The 19,950-nt window shown below is 42.8% G+C and overlaps 1 protein-coding gene across 1 annotated transcript in view; it reads right to left on the bottom strand.

Moving 5' to 3' along the window:
- Positions 1–457: 457 nt before the first annotated feature.
- Positions 458–19,950, bottom strand: part of F13A1 (coagulation factor XIII A chain) — a 58,056-nt gene continuing 38,563 nt past the window's right edge. The window contains exons 9-15 of the mRNA XM_050892017.1: positions 14,948–15,051; positions 14,064–14,152; positions 12,929–13,082; positions 12,063–12,350; positions 7,773–7,933; positions 4,627–4,763; positions 458–643 (exon numbers count right to left, since the gene is read on the bottom strand). Coding sequence (XP_050747974.1) covers positions 499–643; positions 4,627–4,763; positions 7,773–7,933; positions 12,063–12,350; positions 12,929–13,082; positions 14,064–14,152; positions 14,948–15,051 — 1,078 coding nt within the window. The 3' untranslated portion in view covers positions 458–498. The remainder of the gene's footprint in view (positions 644–4,626; positions 4,764–7,772; positions 7,934–12,062; positions 12,351–12,928; positions 13,083–14,063; positions 14,153–14,947; positions 15,052–19,950) is intronic.

Raw genomic sequence — 19,950 nt, forward strand, 5'->3', positions numbered from 1 at the left:
AACTGGAAAATTATAACATTGTAAGATAAAGCAGTCCCTTTAGCTAGAAATACCTGTTTTTATTGCAGTCTGAATGATCTACCATAGGGTTGTGTAATTCAGTCTAAGAATTTATAACACTGGGTTCTTTTTCTTTTTCCTTTTCAGTGAAATATCAGGCCTTAATTAAAACTAAAGTTCAGACTACTTTGGTGAATGGAGCTTTTCAGATTCCCTTGCAGCACTAATGCAAAAGACCATAAATACAAGTGAACTATAGGAATAACATGGTCTAGAATTGCCTTTAATTACATGTATCTAATTTTAAATCATTCACCATCCAGGTGCTTTTTCATGCTCTCACCAGTCTTACCAATTAGTTTTCTTTATCAAATTTCGTTCAGCACAAGGATGACCAAAATAACAATAAGCAGATTTCTACCTCTTCCCCTCCCCTCTCCCCCCCCGCCCCGATATTTTGAAATAAAGCTAAAAGAGAAACGAAGGCAGCACCTTGGTTCACGGTTTCTGAATCTGGACGTTCAGCTCACCATACACATGCCTCAAAACATCACAATTCAGGCTTGCAATCAGCTTTCGTAACCCTGGTCGTTTTGGGATGCATTTTACTTCCCAGATCAAGGTAGAGTTCATTGGGATTTGCCTGTAGGGAAACAGGAAAGTAACAATATTGTGATCAGTCAGCCAGTGCTCTCAACCTGACCCACAACTGGAGAAACTGAAGGTGGACAGTATAACACAACTCAAATTTTTTATGTTTCACTCATTCTCATAAGTGTCCTATAAATTATTCCCTCCATCTTCTATTCCTCTCAGAACAGACTCTGTCAAAGCCTTTTCTAGCCTTTCCTCCAGGCTAATTTTAAATTTCCAAAATGAATCCATTTTCTTCTGCCTCCTGTCACTTCCTCTCACAATCACTTTCAGAATGATCTTCTTTATTGCTAACATATACTTTTTCTACTTTATAATTCCATTTTACCTGTTTATTATAGCCTATAGCCTGTTGGTGATTCCTTAAATGGTTAAATAAGTCCTTGTTATGAAGTGTCCAGGGCATTCCCATGCAAACCCGATGTAGCGCTGATGAGACGCTGAGCCCCTCCGCCAGCTCCTACCCTGAACCACCCTGCCACGGTTGTAACATCAGCAGATCTCCTCACTGCCCACTTCAGATAACTTCTTCATGTCCATACAAATAAGACAAAGTGTTCTTGGGAGTCCTGCTGTTAGCAGTTACTCTCTTACATTATGTATGACTCTTGATAACTCATACTATAAAGCAACTGTATTCTGCGCTGCTCTTGATTTTCAATTTTTGCTACGATTAAGATGCATGCAGAGCCTCGAGTATTGGGTTTCTGTGTTTTCTTAGTACTTTCAGTATGTTCTGTGTGCAGATTTTGAAGGCTGATATTGATTGATTGATCATGTTTGGGGGATGTCAGGACACAGCTGCTCCAAAGGCACCAATGGAGAAGGTAGCATAGTGGGGAGCTATTTATAAAAACAAATGTTCTTCTCCTCGGCGTCAAGTAAGAGGATTATGAATTTAGCCAGTGTTCTCTTCTCACATGGCTATGGTACTCTGCAAATAACTGAATAAAGTGAGAGTATAGTAAGCCTAAACTTTAGTCAGTGTTTCAAATTCTCATCTGGTAGGATTTGGCTCTCAGATGCCATGTCCTATGCCAGGGTCAGGACAGAAATGACTGCCCAGGCTTAGCACAAGTTGCCACAAGACAAGAAACCTTAATTAGCTCTAAATGAGCTAGCCTGGGATCCTCCCACCTGAATATTTTTTTCACTGCAAGTCTCCCCCTGCTAAAGTGAGAGGTTTTCTAGCTCCTTAGAGGTTAGCTTCGGTATCTCTACATGGCACTGCATTGCATTTTGCATATCCAGTCATAGGTACCCTGGGGCATATACTCAGTTTTAGAAAAGAAAAAGCAGAGGGAGATCATATTTTTGGTGTGAGCATGTGCAGACTGCTTCCAGCAAGTGTTTTCCCTCTTTTTATCTTTGTTCTTAATGAGAGTTATTCTGTTCCCCTCAGCTGGCCTGCCTGCTCCACCAAATGCCCGCTAAAATAGTAGCATGATAAAGCAATGACTTCAACTGCTGCACAAGGTTAAATACCTTTTTAAATTTAGAGTTTATGGGAATGATCTGCAAGGGATTATCTGTATGGAAAGTGAAGAAGATATTATACAAGTCTGCTGTGCAGCAAGGTTCAGTCTACTTTCTTGAGCAGTTGGGGCCAGATTCTCTAAGGATGAAGGTTTCCAGACCACAGCTTCGCAGTACCCCAGTGAGAGAGGGTAGTACTACCACCTCTGATTTATAGTGCTATCATCTCTGCATATATATGTGTGTGTGTGTGTGTGTGTGTGCAGGAAGACAACAGCTGTGCTGGGAAACCAAATCCACCTTTTCCTGTTTCTCTACTGTCCTACTTCTAAAACAACTTGCTTCTCTCTACAAATGCTAATACTAGCTGAGCTTTGACATGTAGAAACATCCTAAGTGACTTACCTGCTAGTGTGAATGCATGCTTGGCTAAAATCCTTTTAACACTATCAGTCACTGCCTGGTTAATTCTCATTTGTCATGCAAACACTATGCCCCATATAGGAATTGCTGCTGCCAAAGGCTTTTCCATAAGTCATGCTCCTCATCTGTCTGAGGCTAATAGCTAAATCCCCACCCCACCCCCCTCCTTTATGAATGGTCAAGACTGAAGACCCCAAGCCACTTCATTCCCAGAATAACGTTGTGTCAGCTGGATCACACATACCTGTTTTGTGGAGTCACCCAAGTGATACAGAAAAGCTACCTTAAAATACAGAGAGGTCAAAAGTCTCGTCCCCACAAAGAATTGCAAAAGCCACATCCCATATGTGACAGTCTCTGATGGACAGGGAAGCAGCGGAAGGGTGGGGAAAGCCTAGAATAGGTTTAATTCTCTTTGCAAATGGAGTAAAGCCACCCTAATCTGATTTTCCTGAAAGAGAATTCGGTGATGAATGGTTCTGCGTAATACGCTGAGCCATCACCACACCGGAGCCATTTATCACTCTGAATGCATGGAGGAAAATGTGATTATTATTTAAATAAACTACAACTGCCCCCTGCTCTGTCCTCCGTGTGTATAACCTGCAGCCTTCATTCATTTCAGAGAAGTTAAATCTTAAAATGACTAAGCTGATCCATTTCCATTTTAAATGATGCCAAGGGCACTACTGAAAAGGGGAAAACATGGTGACTTGAAGGAAAATGACGTCTGTTCCGTGAGTCATATTTCTCCCTAACTCCTGTGCCTTTGATGCACCTGACAACTTCTGCATCCTTGAAGGTGAGAGCAGCCCACGGCAGCTTTTGGATCGAGAAGGATGCAGAACAAGGGAGGCTGGCATGGCTGGGCAGCAATGAGGGCTACTGCTGCAACTTGTGTAACTCGTGTGGACCATGCTGAGTCATGTTCAGCAGCATCTGTGACATACCACATGCACAAAGCAAGCACACTATGATACCCTTTCACAGTCATTTTTTCTATCCAGCTCCACTCTGGAGACTGGTTTTGATCTTTTTATCCCTGGCCCAGGTGCAGGCAGGCTCAGACCTCCCCTACCAGCTGCAGATAATGCTGACAATTTATGCAGCTGCTGAAACACAGGCAATTTTTCAAACTCCGTTTACACACACCTGGGGACCATCAGCTCAGGTAATGATAGATAACGTTGCTTTGGCTGCCCAAGACTAAGCACTGGCCGCAAAATTTTCCAAGGATCTCAGTTATATATCCTGGAACTGGCTAATGCTGAGCTTATAACACTGAACTCAAATGGAAAGAGGGTTTAGGAAACAACTTGCTTAGTGCACAGGTACCACTGTGTCAGCATGAGGTGCAACTCTGAGCATAATGAAGGTGGCTTTCCTTTTCCTCAGGCTTGGGAGCACCCTATGTTGGGAACAAGCCTCTGTGCCAGGGCAGCCCTGTGCAGTGGTGCTACCGGGGGGAGCTGTATGCTCGCACACACGCTGCAGCCGTCCCAGCGGGCTCTGCTGCATCCGACACACATTTCCTTGTGTGTGGAAAATTGACATAAGCTTGACATAAGCTTGCAAAGATCATCTCAGGTACCTGAAAGTCTTGTATAATCATGATTAACATGAGTGGAGAAAAGCCCTTTTTGAAAAACAGCACAGGACTTGATTTGCACATACCGAGTGAGTGGCAGTAAACACTTCATGTGTAGGATAAATCTGTCTTTCTTTCTGTGATAGCGGCTCATAGGTGCTATTGTCAAGCGCTAAAAATAATGTAATACGGTGAAAAAGTAAACTCAGGCTGCATTAGCAACTACCCACAGCCACTACCCCTTCCTCCAGCACTGGTACTGAACAGATGAAATGCTCTCACAGTCGCTCTGCACAGTCTTTCTGGACAGCCTGACTTCTTCTGGCTATTGAGACCTATAGCTCCCCTGTGTATTGAATTTTGAAGTAAGGAGAGAGTGTCTGAATTGAATTACTCAGCGCAGCATTAGTTAAGTGTCTCTTCTGAGCTTCCTCCTGTGAGCAAGCTGGGGATGAACTCCCAGCTAGTTGTGCTTTCTTCCCTACCTGAACTCCTTTTTCATCGTTCTCAGCACGCCTGGTCCCTCGAGGCGGAGCGTGACGTTCTCCAGGGTTTGTTTCAGAGAATTGGTGAATTCCACAGTCACAGACATTTCTTTACCAGCTACCATCTTACCTTGGGTCTGCAAGACAAGGAAAGGACAACGCTCCACAAGCTGATAATAATAAAATGCCCCACAGTGGAATCTGTAGGGTAAAATACACAGTACTTGCAAAGGAGAGGAGGGGGAATGGAGCACGCAGCAAAACAGCATGAGGCAGGGAAAGCCTAGTCAGAAGAAAATTGTTGGATGGGCCCATAGGTACCACTGCAGATTTTTCTACCCATTGCAATTTTCCCTCAAGCCACGTGGCAGGTCAAGATGCAGGCCCTCATTTCCATAGAAAAACCAGAAATCGGCATGCACAGTCCTGGAGCTGAGTGTCCAGCTGAGGGGGCCTCTCTCCCAGATTCTGCCCCCCTCCCCAGGCTCCCCACCAGCACTGAAGTACATGGCCTGCTCAGGACGTAAGCTCCAGAAGAGAAGGGCAGGTCTTATTACCCTAAATTAGAAACACTGGGTCACATTGCTTGCAGCCTCCAAAAGTGTTGTGCCCATCTTTCCCCTGCCTTGCAACCGCCTCCTGTGCTCTGAAGGGTTTCCAACCCTGCGCATGTGCTCTACGTAGGCCTGAGAGCCAGTTGTCCTCCAAAACCCTTACATAGGAAAAAAGCAATACATTTTGGACTGGAAAATATTAAACTGCGAGACTAATGAACAGTGATCGCATTGATTTCCATGCATATTACAGTACACAGCTGAAGGGATCTGTCTGTCCCTTCAGATCAGTGCCGGTAGTACAGCTGCCTGGAAAACACCTCCAAATGAATGTGTTTTCAAACAAAGACTACATGCATGGGGATTTTGGTTTTTTTCCCCTAGAAACACAACATTTCTCACAGAACATAAAAGGCTCAGGCAAGTGTTTTCAACTTATGGTCAGCAGATCCTATCTGGTCCATGAACTACTTTAAAGGGCCTTGAGAAAGGTAACTAAGAACAACAAGTATCTTGTCAATAAATTTAAAGTGCTCTGCTGGGGTCTGCAGCCCTACTACAAATTTTTAAGGAGTGTGACAGTTGCAAAAAACTGGAAAGACTCTGGTCTAAGGGATCACTCTGCACCAAATACCAATATATTGACTGGAGTAAAGGATGAGATACTCACAGCTAAGCTCTCAACAGCATTTGGCCACCTGAATTTGCAAAAAGACATCAGTGGCATTTTCAGAAGTCCTAGCCCAGTTAGAGGTCTTATGTCCTCCTTATTTCAATTGCCCATTTAAGATCACTGTTACATGGGAGGATTCAAAATCATCCTCAACTCCCACATATGCAACTGAGACCATGATATGTATTGGCTGAGCTTATTTTTGTAACCTGGTCTCAAGTTAAATTAGAATATGGTGTAATTTCCTCAGTTGTTAACTCTGACAATCTCCTTAGAGCAACAGAGAAAGATCAAAGGTGTATCTGAAGACATGAGGGGAAATACATTTTTTCATTCTTCTCTCTTACTCCCACATTAAGAACTCCAGTCTGCCCGTCACATTCAATGAAGAAATCTGACATGAAAACTAGGGAGATAAGCTTCCTCAGATTTCTTAAAAAAGCAATAAATCAAAGTTTCCTATATAAATACATAGGGATATACACATGCGCACACACACACTCTTAAAAAAATCCAGCTATTAAAATTTCAGTGTATTTTTACACATAACAAAGAAGCAGAGGAGAGACAAACTCAGTTTTACTAGAAAACGTCGTTATTGGACAACAACCTATCCTATATACTAAACATCCTTTCTTCATAACAGGATGGAGGATAAACTATTTTGAAGCTGAAATTGGGGATGCTGTAGAAGATGTTCTGTTTAAGTACTAAATTGAAAGAACTCTCTACTTTTAAAATTTGGTTATTGAAGGCAGGTATTTGAAGTAGAGTTTATCTGTCTTGCTTACCTCCTCTCTAGAATGCTCAGTAAACCAAAAAACTTTTGTTTGAAAATAGCAATAATCTGATCTGATCATCGTGACATTTCTGCAGACCATGAAATGGAGTGGATTTTTTTGCAAACTTCACTGTAGTTTTGATCTACGTTTTTTAAGAAGCTTTTTCTGCAGAAGGCTGCGGTTACTACATAAATTATTATATGGAAACCTGAACATTGGTTCAAATAAATATACAGGGGGAAAAAGGTCTATAAACTTAGATTTCTTTCAAGGTCCTGAATTTTAGGGAGCTGCATTCATGTTTATATAAAGCTTCCTGAACAGGTGTTCTGATTTTTTTTTTTTTAGTATTAGGAAAAAAGCAGATCCAAATGACATCATTCAAAGCAGATGAAAGCTGAGTGCTTTTGAAAATGAGGCAATTTATTTGGATGCCCAGTTACAAATTGAGAACTCTAAATCTCAGCCCTGCCTTTGCCATATGACATAGGGTCCTTGTCCTATCATAAACACTTCTACATTTTCATAGGTACCATGCCACTGTCCGTAGAAATGCTTGAACTTTCAGGGAAATCCACTGACAGTACTTTCACAGAGTGGCAGCAAAGCACTGAAATCCTGAAAGCATTGTCCCAAATGGATACTGCCCGTCCAAGTCTGGAGGAACTTTCCATAACACCTGGAGGAGCTTTCCAAGCAAATTCACCTCAACAGCAGTGTCCTTCATTCTTCAGCAAGAGGCCTCTGTGCTGTGTTGCTTTAAATATAACAGACTTCTGACTTAGTTAAAGACTTGAGTGGCTTGAGTAACTAACCTCTCATACCCTTTGCATTTCTCCAGTTTTCTCAGATCTTTTCCCCTCCTTCCTCCACTGAGATCACTTCAGCTCTCTAGTACTGGTGATGCTGTCAGTCTCAGTCTTTAACGTAGGGATACTCAGTACAATACATAGCATACCTATACACCCTTGTACACTCCAGCCAGCTGCTGCTTTATAAGGTCCATGTTAGACTGAAGGTCTAATGTGCACACACACACATACAGCCCTCCCTCCCAGAAGTCAACATGACAGCCTTGTAGAGAACAGCCCACGTGCAGCATGGTGGTTGCTCCCCTCCACCCCAACCCTGAGCTACCTTGATCCTCAGGGTGGGAATTTCCAGGACTGTTGCCTTCTGCGTGGCCAGAATCTTCCCTGTTTCATTGATCCGCGCCGTCACAAAGAAATGAAAGGAGGCTTGGTCCAGCAGGTCACTCAGGTACTCGCTTGATTTGATCACAACATCAAAAGCACTGGCTGAGGGGAGAAACAGGAAAGAAAAAAGGTGTCTGAAGCAATCTAATGGCTAATTGCTCCTCCCATCATTGCCAGTGCCAGTTACACGAGTGCCTTGGAAAAAAGGTAGCCCATCACCAAAGAATGATTTTTTTTCCCAAACTATCTTCATTTCTTTACCTCACCATTCCCCCTCTTAGCTTGCCCTCTTTCCTTTTAGGCTGTGAGCTCCCTAGGGCAAGGGCTGGGTTTGTGCACAGCCTCTGCCCAGTGCCCATCACCACGGGCCCGGCTCACTGTTGAAGGTTTCTAGGCACTACCACAAAGTAAGTGAGAAGGAAGACTGGCAATAAATAGCTACTGGGCACAAAGGTCCAAACCACCTTCTGAGTGTCACCTCTGTAAATGTTTGCTCTTTCACTTTATTCCTGTGCTTTCTCTGCCTCTCTTTCTGGCAGAGGGATGCCACCAGGGACACCACCAGAGCAGCCACTGCGGGGTGTGAGCCCATGCAGGCTACCTGGGAGACCACCTGCTCTCCAGGACGTGTCTGGATATCTGCCTTTGTCCTACACTGGACTTGCCTGCAAAATTTAGCAAGAAGGTTCTCCTGTCACCAGCATGCCCTCCAGAGAGCTTTCACGTGCTCCCTGACAATAATTATTGGAAGGAACAAGTCCCCCTAGGCTAGATGGTTGAGATGCAGGGAATCATTAATTTTAACCATATTGAACTGCAATTCCCAGGCCAACAATGGTGTGAGAATGTGATGCAGAGAAGCAGACCTGCTAACTAAGTGGCTAGGCAGAATATATAGACCTGGAGCTCTTGCCTCTATAAACATTCATTATAACCCTAGTAAACATATCAAGATCTCCCATCTGTTAACTATGATTATTATTGTTATCCATTATTTGTATTGTATTTGTGACATACACTGTACACACTGAGATAACTGAACTCAGTTGGGTAAATGACATTCACCCCTTTTCGCTCTTTTGATCCGCTCACATCAAAACCAGTTCCTTGATTTGGTTTCAAAGTTATTCCCTTGGTGACCACCTGACCTGGATTTACCAGGCCAGCCTTAAATTTACTTGATGTGCTCCCCATCCCTCCCTCTCTCCCTCCCATTCACTCTGTATCTCTTGTAAAAGAATTTCCCATAATGCCCCAAACTGTAAATTATAAATCAGGCAAGGTATTTCTCATCTGTGTAAAGTAAATAAATAAATAAATAAATAAATTAGTTACAATCGAAGAGAAATTTACTTTACAGTGTAAGGAAAGACAAACGTTTCTGTCTAAATTTAATCACCACAGGAAAAAAAAGAATAATAGACTTCCACTTCCTTAGCACTGGCTGTGCTGGTAAGTTGCCAGTACCACTTACTGCACCTGGGAAAGCCAAGGGAGACACAACACCGACCTGCCTTACAGCCTTTCAAAAAAATAGAGAAAACTAAATATAACCGAGTAGACGTGAGAGTACCTTTGAAGGCACTGGAAGGTTTAAGCTATTCAAATCCTCAAAGATGTTTTCAGCCCACACAATTCCTTTAATCATTATTCTGAAAATCATGCATTCGCTTCCTGTTTGAAAACTTAGTTTGCTTCATTCTTTCAGCAGCATGGGCTGGAAGAATGCCTTTGACACGTCTTTATTGTAATGTAATTTTTTGTTATTTCCAGTTATATATATATATACACACACTTCTTGCCATGAATAAGGCCTACAAATTCTGCTTGAGTGCCTCAGAAGGTATCCTCCCATCACACCCCTGACAAAGTATTCTCATGCAGTTGCAACTGATCACGCTGCCTCCCTTCACATTGCCCATCTGCTCAGACACCACTCCTGATTGCATGCGTACTCTTTTCCAAGGCAAAGGTGAAAGAATTAATGCTCAAGTTTTATGTATCACCTTCAGAGATGGCGTAACTTGTGAGGGTTTTTTGTCCTGTTGCGGGACAAAGTGCTCCTCAAGTTGATGGCTTTAGCTCGGGTATAAGTTAATTTCCACCTTGAAAGGTGGTAATACCTTAAAACATGTCTCCTTGGCCAGAAGCAGTGATGGGGACATACTTCTGGTACACATGCAAAAGAATCCATGTTCTGTTCTCTCAGGTGCCTCTCTCTAGTCTGTGTCCACTCACCATCAGTCAATTCAGAGTTTCCAGTATGGTTTCAAGAAGCTTTTTACAAACCATTTACTTAGAAAAAATGAATTATGAGGCTCAGTGATGCTTAAACATCTATTCATTTCATTTCTTGCACAGAGGAGCTAGATGAACCTCAAAGCACTGCAGAAGCTGTGTTTTAGATAATAATACCTTACACAGACCTTTGATGCAAGAGCAGACGTAAGTCCTGGAACCAAGTACAAATCACAGCCAGAAAGTGTAGCAGGTATTTGCACATCTCCTACAAGATGACTGAATTTTCCCCCATCAAAGAAGTGGCATAGAATTTAGACTGAGCAGTTGAAATTGATTTTTTTACTGTACCAAGTCTCCAGAAGTTTTGCAGTATTTCAGATCAAGTATTTAGTAACTGATGCAAGCCACTATCAACCCCCACACTGTGTTTTGATAGACTGTGTTGGAACAACCCAAGGCCCATTTCCAGACCCCCCACAAATGAGTCGGGGAGTTCGAAAGAACCAGGAAGCAGCTGTCAGGGCTTTGTTATAGATAGGAGGTAGAATTTTTATTAACCTTCACCTGTAGATCCCTATAAGTGGACTCTTACTTTACGGAGATTAATCAGCTCCAAATAAAAATGTGTGCAGTTTTAGATGATGCTCAAAGTGAGGAAGAAAGCAGAGGATTTTTTTTTCACAGCATGGCGGGAACTGTGGTTCCATGGAGGCTTCTCACCGAGACAAAACCTGTCCTCTTTGAGGAGAGAGGGCTCACAGTGTCTTTTGAGCTGGGATGAGATAGACAAGACAGATGAGAAAGCTCAGAGGTCAGCCAGGGTTGCTGTGATCCAGCACCAGACCCAGATCAGGAGGCCCATCCTTTGGCCTCCCAAAGTCCTGCCACTCCTGCTGCGCTCAGCAGAGATTGCTTTTGCACAGTAGCAGCGTCAAGAAGGCAAAATCATTGCTCCTGACTCTCCCAGGAGGAAACTCAAGTGGAGGATCCTCTGACTTAGCCTCCATAAAAGCACGTTCTCATCACTTTTGCTGAGCTGGAGGCACTGATCCAAGAGCACAGGCCTGTCAGGAGAACAAGTGATTGGCAGTCACTTGTCGCTGGAGAAGCCAGGGATCTACAACCAGCCTGCTCCATAGCACTTTGGAGTACAACAGGTCCTCAGCACTTGCTGACTGTTTTCTGATTGGGGCTGCCATGGCTGACAGGAAATAGATTGGTTATGTCCAAAATAAAAAAGGAGAACGTCCCTTTTCCCTACTTTGTGCAGTGCAAAATCCTGCCCTCAGCCACGTGAGCTAGGCTGCCAGGAACTGCTTTTCTCATGAGAAGAGGGAGGCAGGATCTACCCACCGCAGTCCAGAGGGCACTAGGAAAAGCAAATGCCGCAACTGTGAAAATAACTCACCTTTGGGGTGCCTGCCCAGCTGACAAATGCCCCTGCTCTATAGTGGCACATTCTAGTTACACATAAACTTTTAAATCACTGTAAATACAAAATCCTGAACCACCCAGTCCTCCAAAGCCAGATGTGCACTTGAACCCACTCAGAGCTTGTCAGCTTCTACCAGGTAAGACAAGATATTTACCTTTTTGTCCCTGTAAATGACACCCTGGGGAAGGAGAACTTTTCCTTCACTTGCTGAGATACTGCTAGGAGACTAAAGGTATGAAAAACAAAACCTTGCAGCTTAATACCTGTACTCCTCTGCTTTCTTTTGTACTAAATAAGAAAAATTAACAGTTCCCAGACATGCAGCTTGGTGTAAGAGAGCATTATGCAGGGAGCAAAAGCCTGAAGAAAACAGCCTCAGCTCTAAATGACACTGGTAGCAGGGCCAGAGGTGGGAGTGGAGCCTCCTGATACCCAGTAGAGTATCCTACCCCTAGCTACCAGAATTGCCTCTACCCATGGGTAGAGACATTGGTGACAGTTAATGACACAAAGAAAAAAAGCTAGCAGGTTTGAAAACAACTATGCAAGTCTTACATGAAGAGGGTTCCAATTTTGCACTGAAAGAGTGTTTCTTGAATTCATTTTTTGTGACTCCCGTATAAAACACTATGTTGCCTGAAAGGTAGGTAGTAACAGTGTAGTAGTTGCGACTTTTGTTCCTGAAAGTTATAGTGACTTTAAAGTCACTGCCAAGGACTGCCTTTTGCACTTGCAAGTCCACGTCAACATCCGTTTGTGGCTGATACGCGGTATCTTGGGTAGTTTGCTTTTTGACACCATACATCACAGCAGTCTCAAGAGCCAGTCTCTCCTCCTCTGAGCCTAGAAATGAATGAAAATCAAATTTAGAAAAGAAACAGGGGTACTGCATTAGCCCACTCACCGATCACAAGGGTGCATCTTCCATAGTTTGTGGTAGCTGAAATGAATGGATGAGGACAGTGAACCTTCCTGTGGTAAGGTTAATATTAGGAGAACTTCGCAGCTTCCAAGTGAGCTGGTGTTAAAGATTCAAGCCATATCAGATAAATTGATGTAGCTTAATTGATATTAATGGAACTACACTGATTTACTCTGTGTGAACGTCTGGCCTGAGTAAGAAATGTCTAAACAGCTGTACAGAAAGACTTGAATTGTTTTGAACGCTTTGAGTTACTCCATGACTACCCTTTGTTTTCACTGCAGCTTATTCAGCCCAAAGCATTTCTCAGTAGCAAAGTTTGTGCTCTCATCAAGGTATCTGCAGTGTTTCTGGGATGGAGTTACAAATAAAAAGTTCCAGAGGGCACCTTGGCAGCTTTTCATCAAGCTCCCTCAGTGCCAGAGGTTTGTAAATCTACCATCCAAGATCTGACTGAGGTAAATCTACATCGGTATGGTCCCACGCCATTTCAGGTTACCTTCTTGGAACTTGTACTCCTCAGTAATCTCCATCATTCCATCACCCCCAACTTCCTTGGTCACAATCAACTGCCCAACATGGGTTTTGTCAATTTTTTCTATCATTTGGGTTCCATTTTTCTCCCTTCTTGAGTAAACAATATCACTATTCACCTATAAAATTAAATGAAAAAGGATTGAGATACGTGGAAGTAGAGAGAGGAAGGGAAGCCAGCCTATCTCCCCTCAAAACAATGACACGTTGACTTGAAGTCCCACTAATTACTCGCATTGAAGTCCTGTGTTTAAAATTAGTCATATGCTACAATAATGACTAGATGCATTTTACTATTTGCAGCTCCAGAATGACAGACAGCGTACACTTGAGTAGGCTACAGAGATACTGTTCGGCCTTGGGGAGTGTGATTACACATTCCTTGCACCAAAAAGCTTTAGACCATAGAGAGGTGAATGCTTCATAGATAAAATATCTTTATTCTCTTCTGTCCTAGGCTATATACAATTCAATTAGAGAGAGACTTGCTTTACAGCTGCTGCAGTTCTGGGCACACCAGCTCTGGTGGTGCAAGAGGTTAAAACTCCAGACCAGTCCCCTCACTCCTCATGGAGGTATTTCCCTCTTAGATCTGCCAGTCAAACCACCCATGTGAGCTCTCCTTGACTCACTGCAGCCAAAAGGAACGTGGTGACCAAAGACTTCTTTAAAATCACTGCATCCATTTTGACTGAAATAAGCAAGGGAGCCTTAACATAAGCAGCTTTGCTGGCAAGCCTGAGAAGGAGGTAACAACTAACAAGGGATGATGATAAGCAGCTAGAGCTAGTGACTCATTTGTTAGCATAGCTGGAATCTGGGAAGGATAAATGACCACAGCCTGAAGTTTCATCAGAGCCAGAGTAGCTTTTTCTGCTTATTACACTGGTGAGCATACATTAGAGAAATCTCTGTCATTCATTAGAGCCATATCACACCTACTGGCCTGCATGTCAAAATATAATTATGAGATTTTTCTTTGATGTGGAGTATATGTGAAGTAACTTCTCAATCCACAATATGCAGCGGAGCCCTATCTTCTGTCTTACCTATGGTCCCACTGATATCACTCAATGCACTAAAAATTTTCAGGTATGTACCTCAGCATAGACAAAGGGAGCATCAAATTGGAAGCAAACGTGACCATGTTTAATGGCTTGAACTGAGGCTGGGCCACACCTGTACATACCTATGGGGAGAAGAGAGATAAAGCGAGAGATTAAATTAATTAAAAAACATGTCAAAATATTATAATTTCTCAAAGAAAAAGATTTCTTGGGGTTTGGTGAACTCTTTTAATAGTTTACAGGAACTCCTGACCAAGAAGTGAAAAGCTTAATTTCTGTTACCAGCCCTCTAGACAACACAGACTTAAGTCTGAAACAACCTAATGGTTTGGTACCTTAATGGCACTGTAAAGTGCACTGTAAGTCTCAAGTGCTTGAAACGCAGTTACAGCTGGTTTTGGTTAAAGCAGATAATTTTGGGAGGGCTCAGTTATACCACAGACTAAGAAAGATCTCACTGCAAATTTGCTAAGAATGTCTTTTAAGAACTGGAAAATTAAGGACTGGGAAGACATAGCAGTGGCTTTTCACTTTTTCTCTCCTGCCTACCGCCTGCTCAGGAAGTTTAGTAAGGGCTGCAGCCATAAAATGAAGGAGAGTTAATTTGATCAGGCTCCTGTATAGGTTCTCTATAATTTTAGAAGCCATCTTTTGGCAACAGGACTACATCTCTTCTGTACCAATCTCATGCAGGATTTTGTGCACATGCATCATGAGCAGTGTTACAATAAGGACAGATTTATTTTAGAGCTCAAAACAAATCAGAAGGCCCTGAGCACAGGTGAGTGTGGTTACCTGGTGCAAGAAGTTGTCAGCAGCCATATGGTGCCACTGGCTCAGCTATTATCAGCTCATTGTTTGCCACAAAGAACCCAAGCTTTGGAAAGAGAGCTAAGGAGGACTCCAAGCAATATTACCATCACTGGTTTCTTGGGGTGTCCCATCAACAACCTGCCATCCTCCAAAACCAACAGGAAGATCAGGTCTGGTCATCCAAGCTTCATTCCAGCAATGATAGTTCCTTAGACAAGAGATGGGGCCAGAATATTAAATTCTTGGAAAGAAGCATACAGACCAAAATAAACCTGTGTGTATTTATGTCCTGCCATTGCTTCAATAATAACATTTGCCAATTTAGGGGTGAAAAAGTCGGCTCTTTTTAGAGAATAGATTTTTAGGTCTAAAAGTTTGCTATCTATCTGTTAAAACCTGAAGGCCACAATCCTTCATTGTAGTTTCTTGACTGCAAGTTGAAGAAGCTTTTTGATTCTTCTAATGTGTTCTGAATGCAAATGCCTCAGAAAACTTTTCAGTGCTTGGAGGTTGTTGGGGTATATGAAGAGCTACACAAACTACAATCCCTTTCCAGCCAGACACCTCCACTTCAGTCTGCCTGCTAAAGCAAGCTTTGAATCTTCTTCAAGCCATGGAAGCATGGTCTGCTTTATAGCTATTAAGACTGAAGCTTTAGTGCCTCTTCTGAAGAGGTTTCAGGATCAACTCCATAACGTACAGTGTGTAGCTTTGTTTCATGGCTCAAAATGAACATGCTTAGCCGGTTTCCATGTTGGTTAAGAAAAAGACCCTGCATAGGCTTTATAAGACTATCATCTTCATTGTGGATTCCTTATAAGGTCTTCCCAGTGTGTCATGACCAGAGGGAGGTCAGATCTCTTAGAACATACAGCTTTCCATAAAACCCACCTACAACCACTGCGGGCCAAGTCTTGCCTTTAGGGCCCAGGACAGTAAGCTGAAAGGTGAATTTCTGAGAGTGGTTCATCCAGGTGCTCAGGGTTGAAATGCCCTCACTTGTAACTTCCTGCAATGCTACCAGCACTCAAGGGAGAGAGCACAAGCAAGGAAAAAAGACAGTCTAGGAAGAGGGTCTTGTAGTAAAGCCAGCAAAGCGTTTGAATTTCATTACTGCAAAAAATAAAAGAAGGAAGGAGTAGAGAAGGGGGCAATTTTGCTTGCAAATTATATATATCCTACAGCAGGTATGAACAAAATTACATCTGTGTAAGTCGCTGATACAGCCCCTAGTACACGTAATGATATTAGCAACCAAAATGGGGATTGTTAAACTCTGACCATTTCATTAATAATAGGTGAAAACCAGCCATGGAGCATAGTCGGAAGGATCTGAGGCTTGTCTAACAAGACATTTCAAAGTGGAAATGAAAGCTTGGATCAGGGTAAAACTTGTCAGTTAGGAGAGTTAATGAAGCAGCACTACAGAAAAAGGAATTATTCAAGGAAAATGACGCACACTCAGAGAATTTTTGATGCTGCTGAGAGTAGTCAATGCTGAATCATGCTTGCAGAGCTTTGCTGAGGGCTACCAGAGAATGGGGACACACTTTGTGGTAGGTGGGTTTTTGAAAACTGTTATGCCAACATGTGACAATCCCTGCCCTGAAGCCTTCACTGGTTCACTTTGAATCAAACTCAGATGTGTCATTGGCTTTGTGTTCTGCGAACGAAGAACCTGAAGAGCAGGCAGGAGAGAAGGATGATAAAACCAAGGGGGGGATAACAGTGTGGAAAATGGCAGCTCTGCTTCAATTCTGTAATTAGGTAATGCATTTTTTTCTATATTTTTTTCTATATTCATCCTAGGGGACAGGACCTTTCTTACTGGTTTCTATCGGTGTAGTGTTGGGTGCAACAGGATGGCAATCTCTTTAGGTCTGCTGCCATGAAAATAACAGATACTTAAGGATATTGAATGTGAATGGACAGAAAGACACTGCTTGTAAAGCACATCAGCATTAAGGAAAGGAGGATGAGGGGAACATTTGCCTTTCCAAAATGTAGCAGAAACTTCTCCCTGGTAGAAGTGAGCACAGCTGAGAAGCTGGCTCCTCAGCCATAATTTGTTAAACTGATTCTGTAGTTCTTGTATTCTACAGCAAGCCTGAGACATTAAAGAAAGCAAGAATGGCTATACAGATCAATGTAGTGACCATTAAATATTTACAGAGATAATTACGAATAGACTAAACAAAGTGATGGGGAAATTAATAAAAGATGATCAGGTGGGGTTTATGCCTGGAAGACAATTTAAGAAGGGTACTTCGTATTACTTATGAGACAGGCACATGCTGAAAACAGCTGCTGCCCTTTCATTAGCTAATAAGCTCAGGCATTGGGATTGAGAGAGGCACTGATAACATTATTGAGAAATTAGAGAAAAGTGAGCTGGAAGTGAATGGGAGAGCAGAGGTCTCAGAAGGGCTTTCTGGACAGGCCTGGACATGGATGAACCCCCATGGGGCCGGGTGACTTCAAGCAAGTTTCTGCTGAGGTACTGACGTCGGTCTGCCTGGACCTCACAGTGGGAGTGAGTCTTGATTCCCATCCAAGAGAAATATTCTTTAAGTGTCTTTATATCATCATTAAGAAAGACAAGGAGAACAAAGTAAGGGGACAGAGGCAGTACTGATGGGCCCAAATCCGGCCAGCTTTATATAAATAACTTTTTGCAGAGTCTGTGTAATTTTGTATATGTGCTTTGTTGTTGTCGTCGTTTCCTATCCTGAGGGAGAAGATGATCTTTAATAAAAATAAATAAATGTCAGATAACATTCAGAGGGAGCCCCACACTCAGAGATTGATTAGACTAAAAATCCTGGCTCCAAGTATCCCTGAAGTCTAGGAGTATTTAAAAACTGAAGACAGATCAACTCCAGCAGTACAAGGCAATAGAAATGATATATTAATAAAGAAAAAGAGCTTAAAGAAAAAGAGCTTCCAGTTTTCAGGGGATTATAAATAAAAGTGAGAAATGCATTTAAAAAAATCATTATAAATACATTGAGCTTGTCCTCTTAAAAAAAAAAGAAAAGAAAAGAAATAAAAGAGACATTAAAAATAAAATCAAGGTTAAGACACAAGCCATTTAAAGTCGGCATGTAGGCTACCGTGGAGTGTTACACAGTAATGAAGAGAAAGGACACAGAGGAGAAATGAAAAGAGGTGTGTAATATATTAAGTCATGCCCAAAGGGTTATGTGCACCATGTACTAATAAATGCACCAGGACGATAAAAGGATGAACAAGGCAGTTCAAAAAGTAATCAAGCCAAAGAAAAGCAAACGTAGGATGGGAGGATGAAATGCTAGTGTGAAGTTGCATATGGATTTCAGTGGAGCAAGGATTATTTTGGATGATCTGGCCCTGTCCCAAAAGAATGGAAAAACACAGGACTGAATTAAAAAGTCTTGGGAAACATCTGGGAAAAGGAGAGGTGGGGAAGTAAAAGGAAATGTCAAAAGTGGGTGAGAGGTGGGTTTCATACATCAGGTTAGGAGAAGGGGAGAAGAGATGAGACAGTGAAAAGTCTGAAGCATGGCAATGATCCATTACTGGGTGTATATGGACTGAGCAGTGAGGCAGCCAGTCATTGGGTCTTGTTTCACATCATTTATAGGCAGAGGAGGCTTCAGAAGAGTGACTGTTCCTTTACAGCTCTGTGAGCCATAGAAGGACCAGCCCCATGAGATGTACTGAGGTCCTGCTGTCACATAGACCAGATGCAGCTTAGCAAACTGGGAACCCCCAAGGATCCTAACAGGAAGGAACAAGGCAAATAGCAGGACCACAACCCTGGCCTTCCGGAGAGTAGGCTTTGGCCTGTTTAAGGTCCTGCTTGGAAGAATCCCATGGGAGGCAGTTCTGGATAGAAGATGGGTCCAGGAGAGCTGGTTGTTTTTCAAGGGTCACCTCCTCCAAGCTTAGGAATGGTCCATCCCTGTGTGCAGGAAATCAACCAAAAGTGGCACACAGCCTACATGGTGAACAAGGTGGTCCCAATTAAACTCAAACATAAAAAAAAGTGCCCAAGAGGTGGAAGCAGGGACAGGTGACCAGGAGGAATATAGAGGCACTCTCTAAGCATGCAGGGATAGTTTTAGGAAAGCCAAAACCCAGATCAAATGGAGTATGTCAAGGGATGTGAAGAGCACTAAGAAAGGCAAGCACATCAGTATCAAAAGGAAGACTATGGAAAATGTGGATCTGCTGCTGAATGGGGCAGGGGACCTGGTGACAAAGGACTAACAAAAGGCCAAAGTATTCAATGTCTTCTTTGCCTTGGTTTTTACTGCTAGATTTGCCCTCAGGAATCACAGCCCCTGAGACCAGCGTTGAAGTTTGGAGTAATGAAATTTTACCATCTGTAGAGGAGGAACAAGTTAGAGAATATTTAAATAAACTGGACACACAGAAGTCCAATGGATCTGACACGATGGACCCAAAAGTGCTGAGGGAGCTGGCCAATGTCATTGTAAGACCACTCACATCTATCTTTGAAAGGTCATGATGATTGGGGGAGGTTCCTGAGAACTGGAAGAAAGCAAATATCACTCCTTTCTTAGAATCATAGAATCATAGAATCTTTTAGGTTGGAAAAGACCTTTAAGGTCATCAAGTTCAACTGTTAACCTAGCACTGCTGAGTCCACCACTAAACCATGCCCCTAAGCACCGTATCTACACGTCTTTTAAATAGCTTCAGGGATGGTGACTCAACCACTTCCCTGGGCAGCCTGTTCCAATGCTTGACAACCCTTTCGGTGAAGAATTTTTTCTTAATGTCTAATCTAAACCTCCCCTGACTCAACTTGAGGCCATTTCCTCTTGTCCTATTGCTTGTTACTTGGGGGAAGAGACTGCCACCCACCTCGCTATAACCTCCTTTCAGGTAGTTGTAGGGAGCAATAAGGTCTCCCCTGAGCCTCCTTTTCTCCAGGCTAAATGACCCCAGTTCCCTCACCCGCTCCTCATAAGACTTGTGCTCTAGACCCTTCTTCTCCAGCTTCATTGCCCCTCTTTGGACGCACTCCAGCACCTCAATATCTTTCTTGTAGTGAGGGGCACAAAACTGAACATAGTATTTGAGGTGCAGACTCACCAGT

Source organism: Gymnogyps californianus, chromosome 2 (genome assembly GCF_018139145.2).
Source record: "Gymnogyps californianus isolate 813 chromosome 2, ASM1813914v2, whole genome shotgun sequence".
NCBI lineage: Eukaryota > Metazoa > Chordata > Aves > Accipitriformes > Cathartidae > Gymnogyps > Gymnogyps californianus.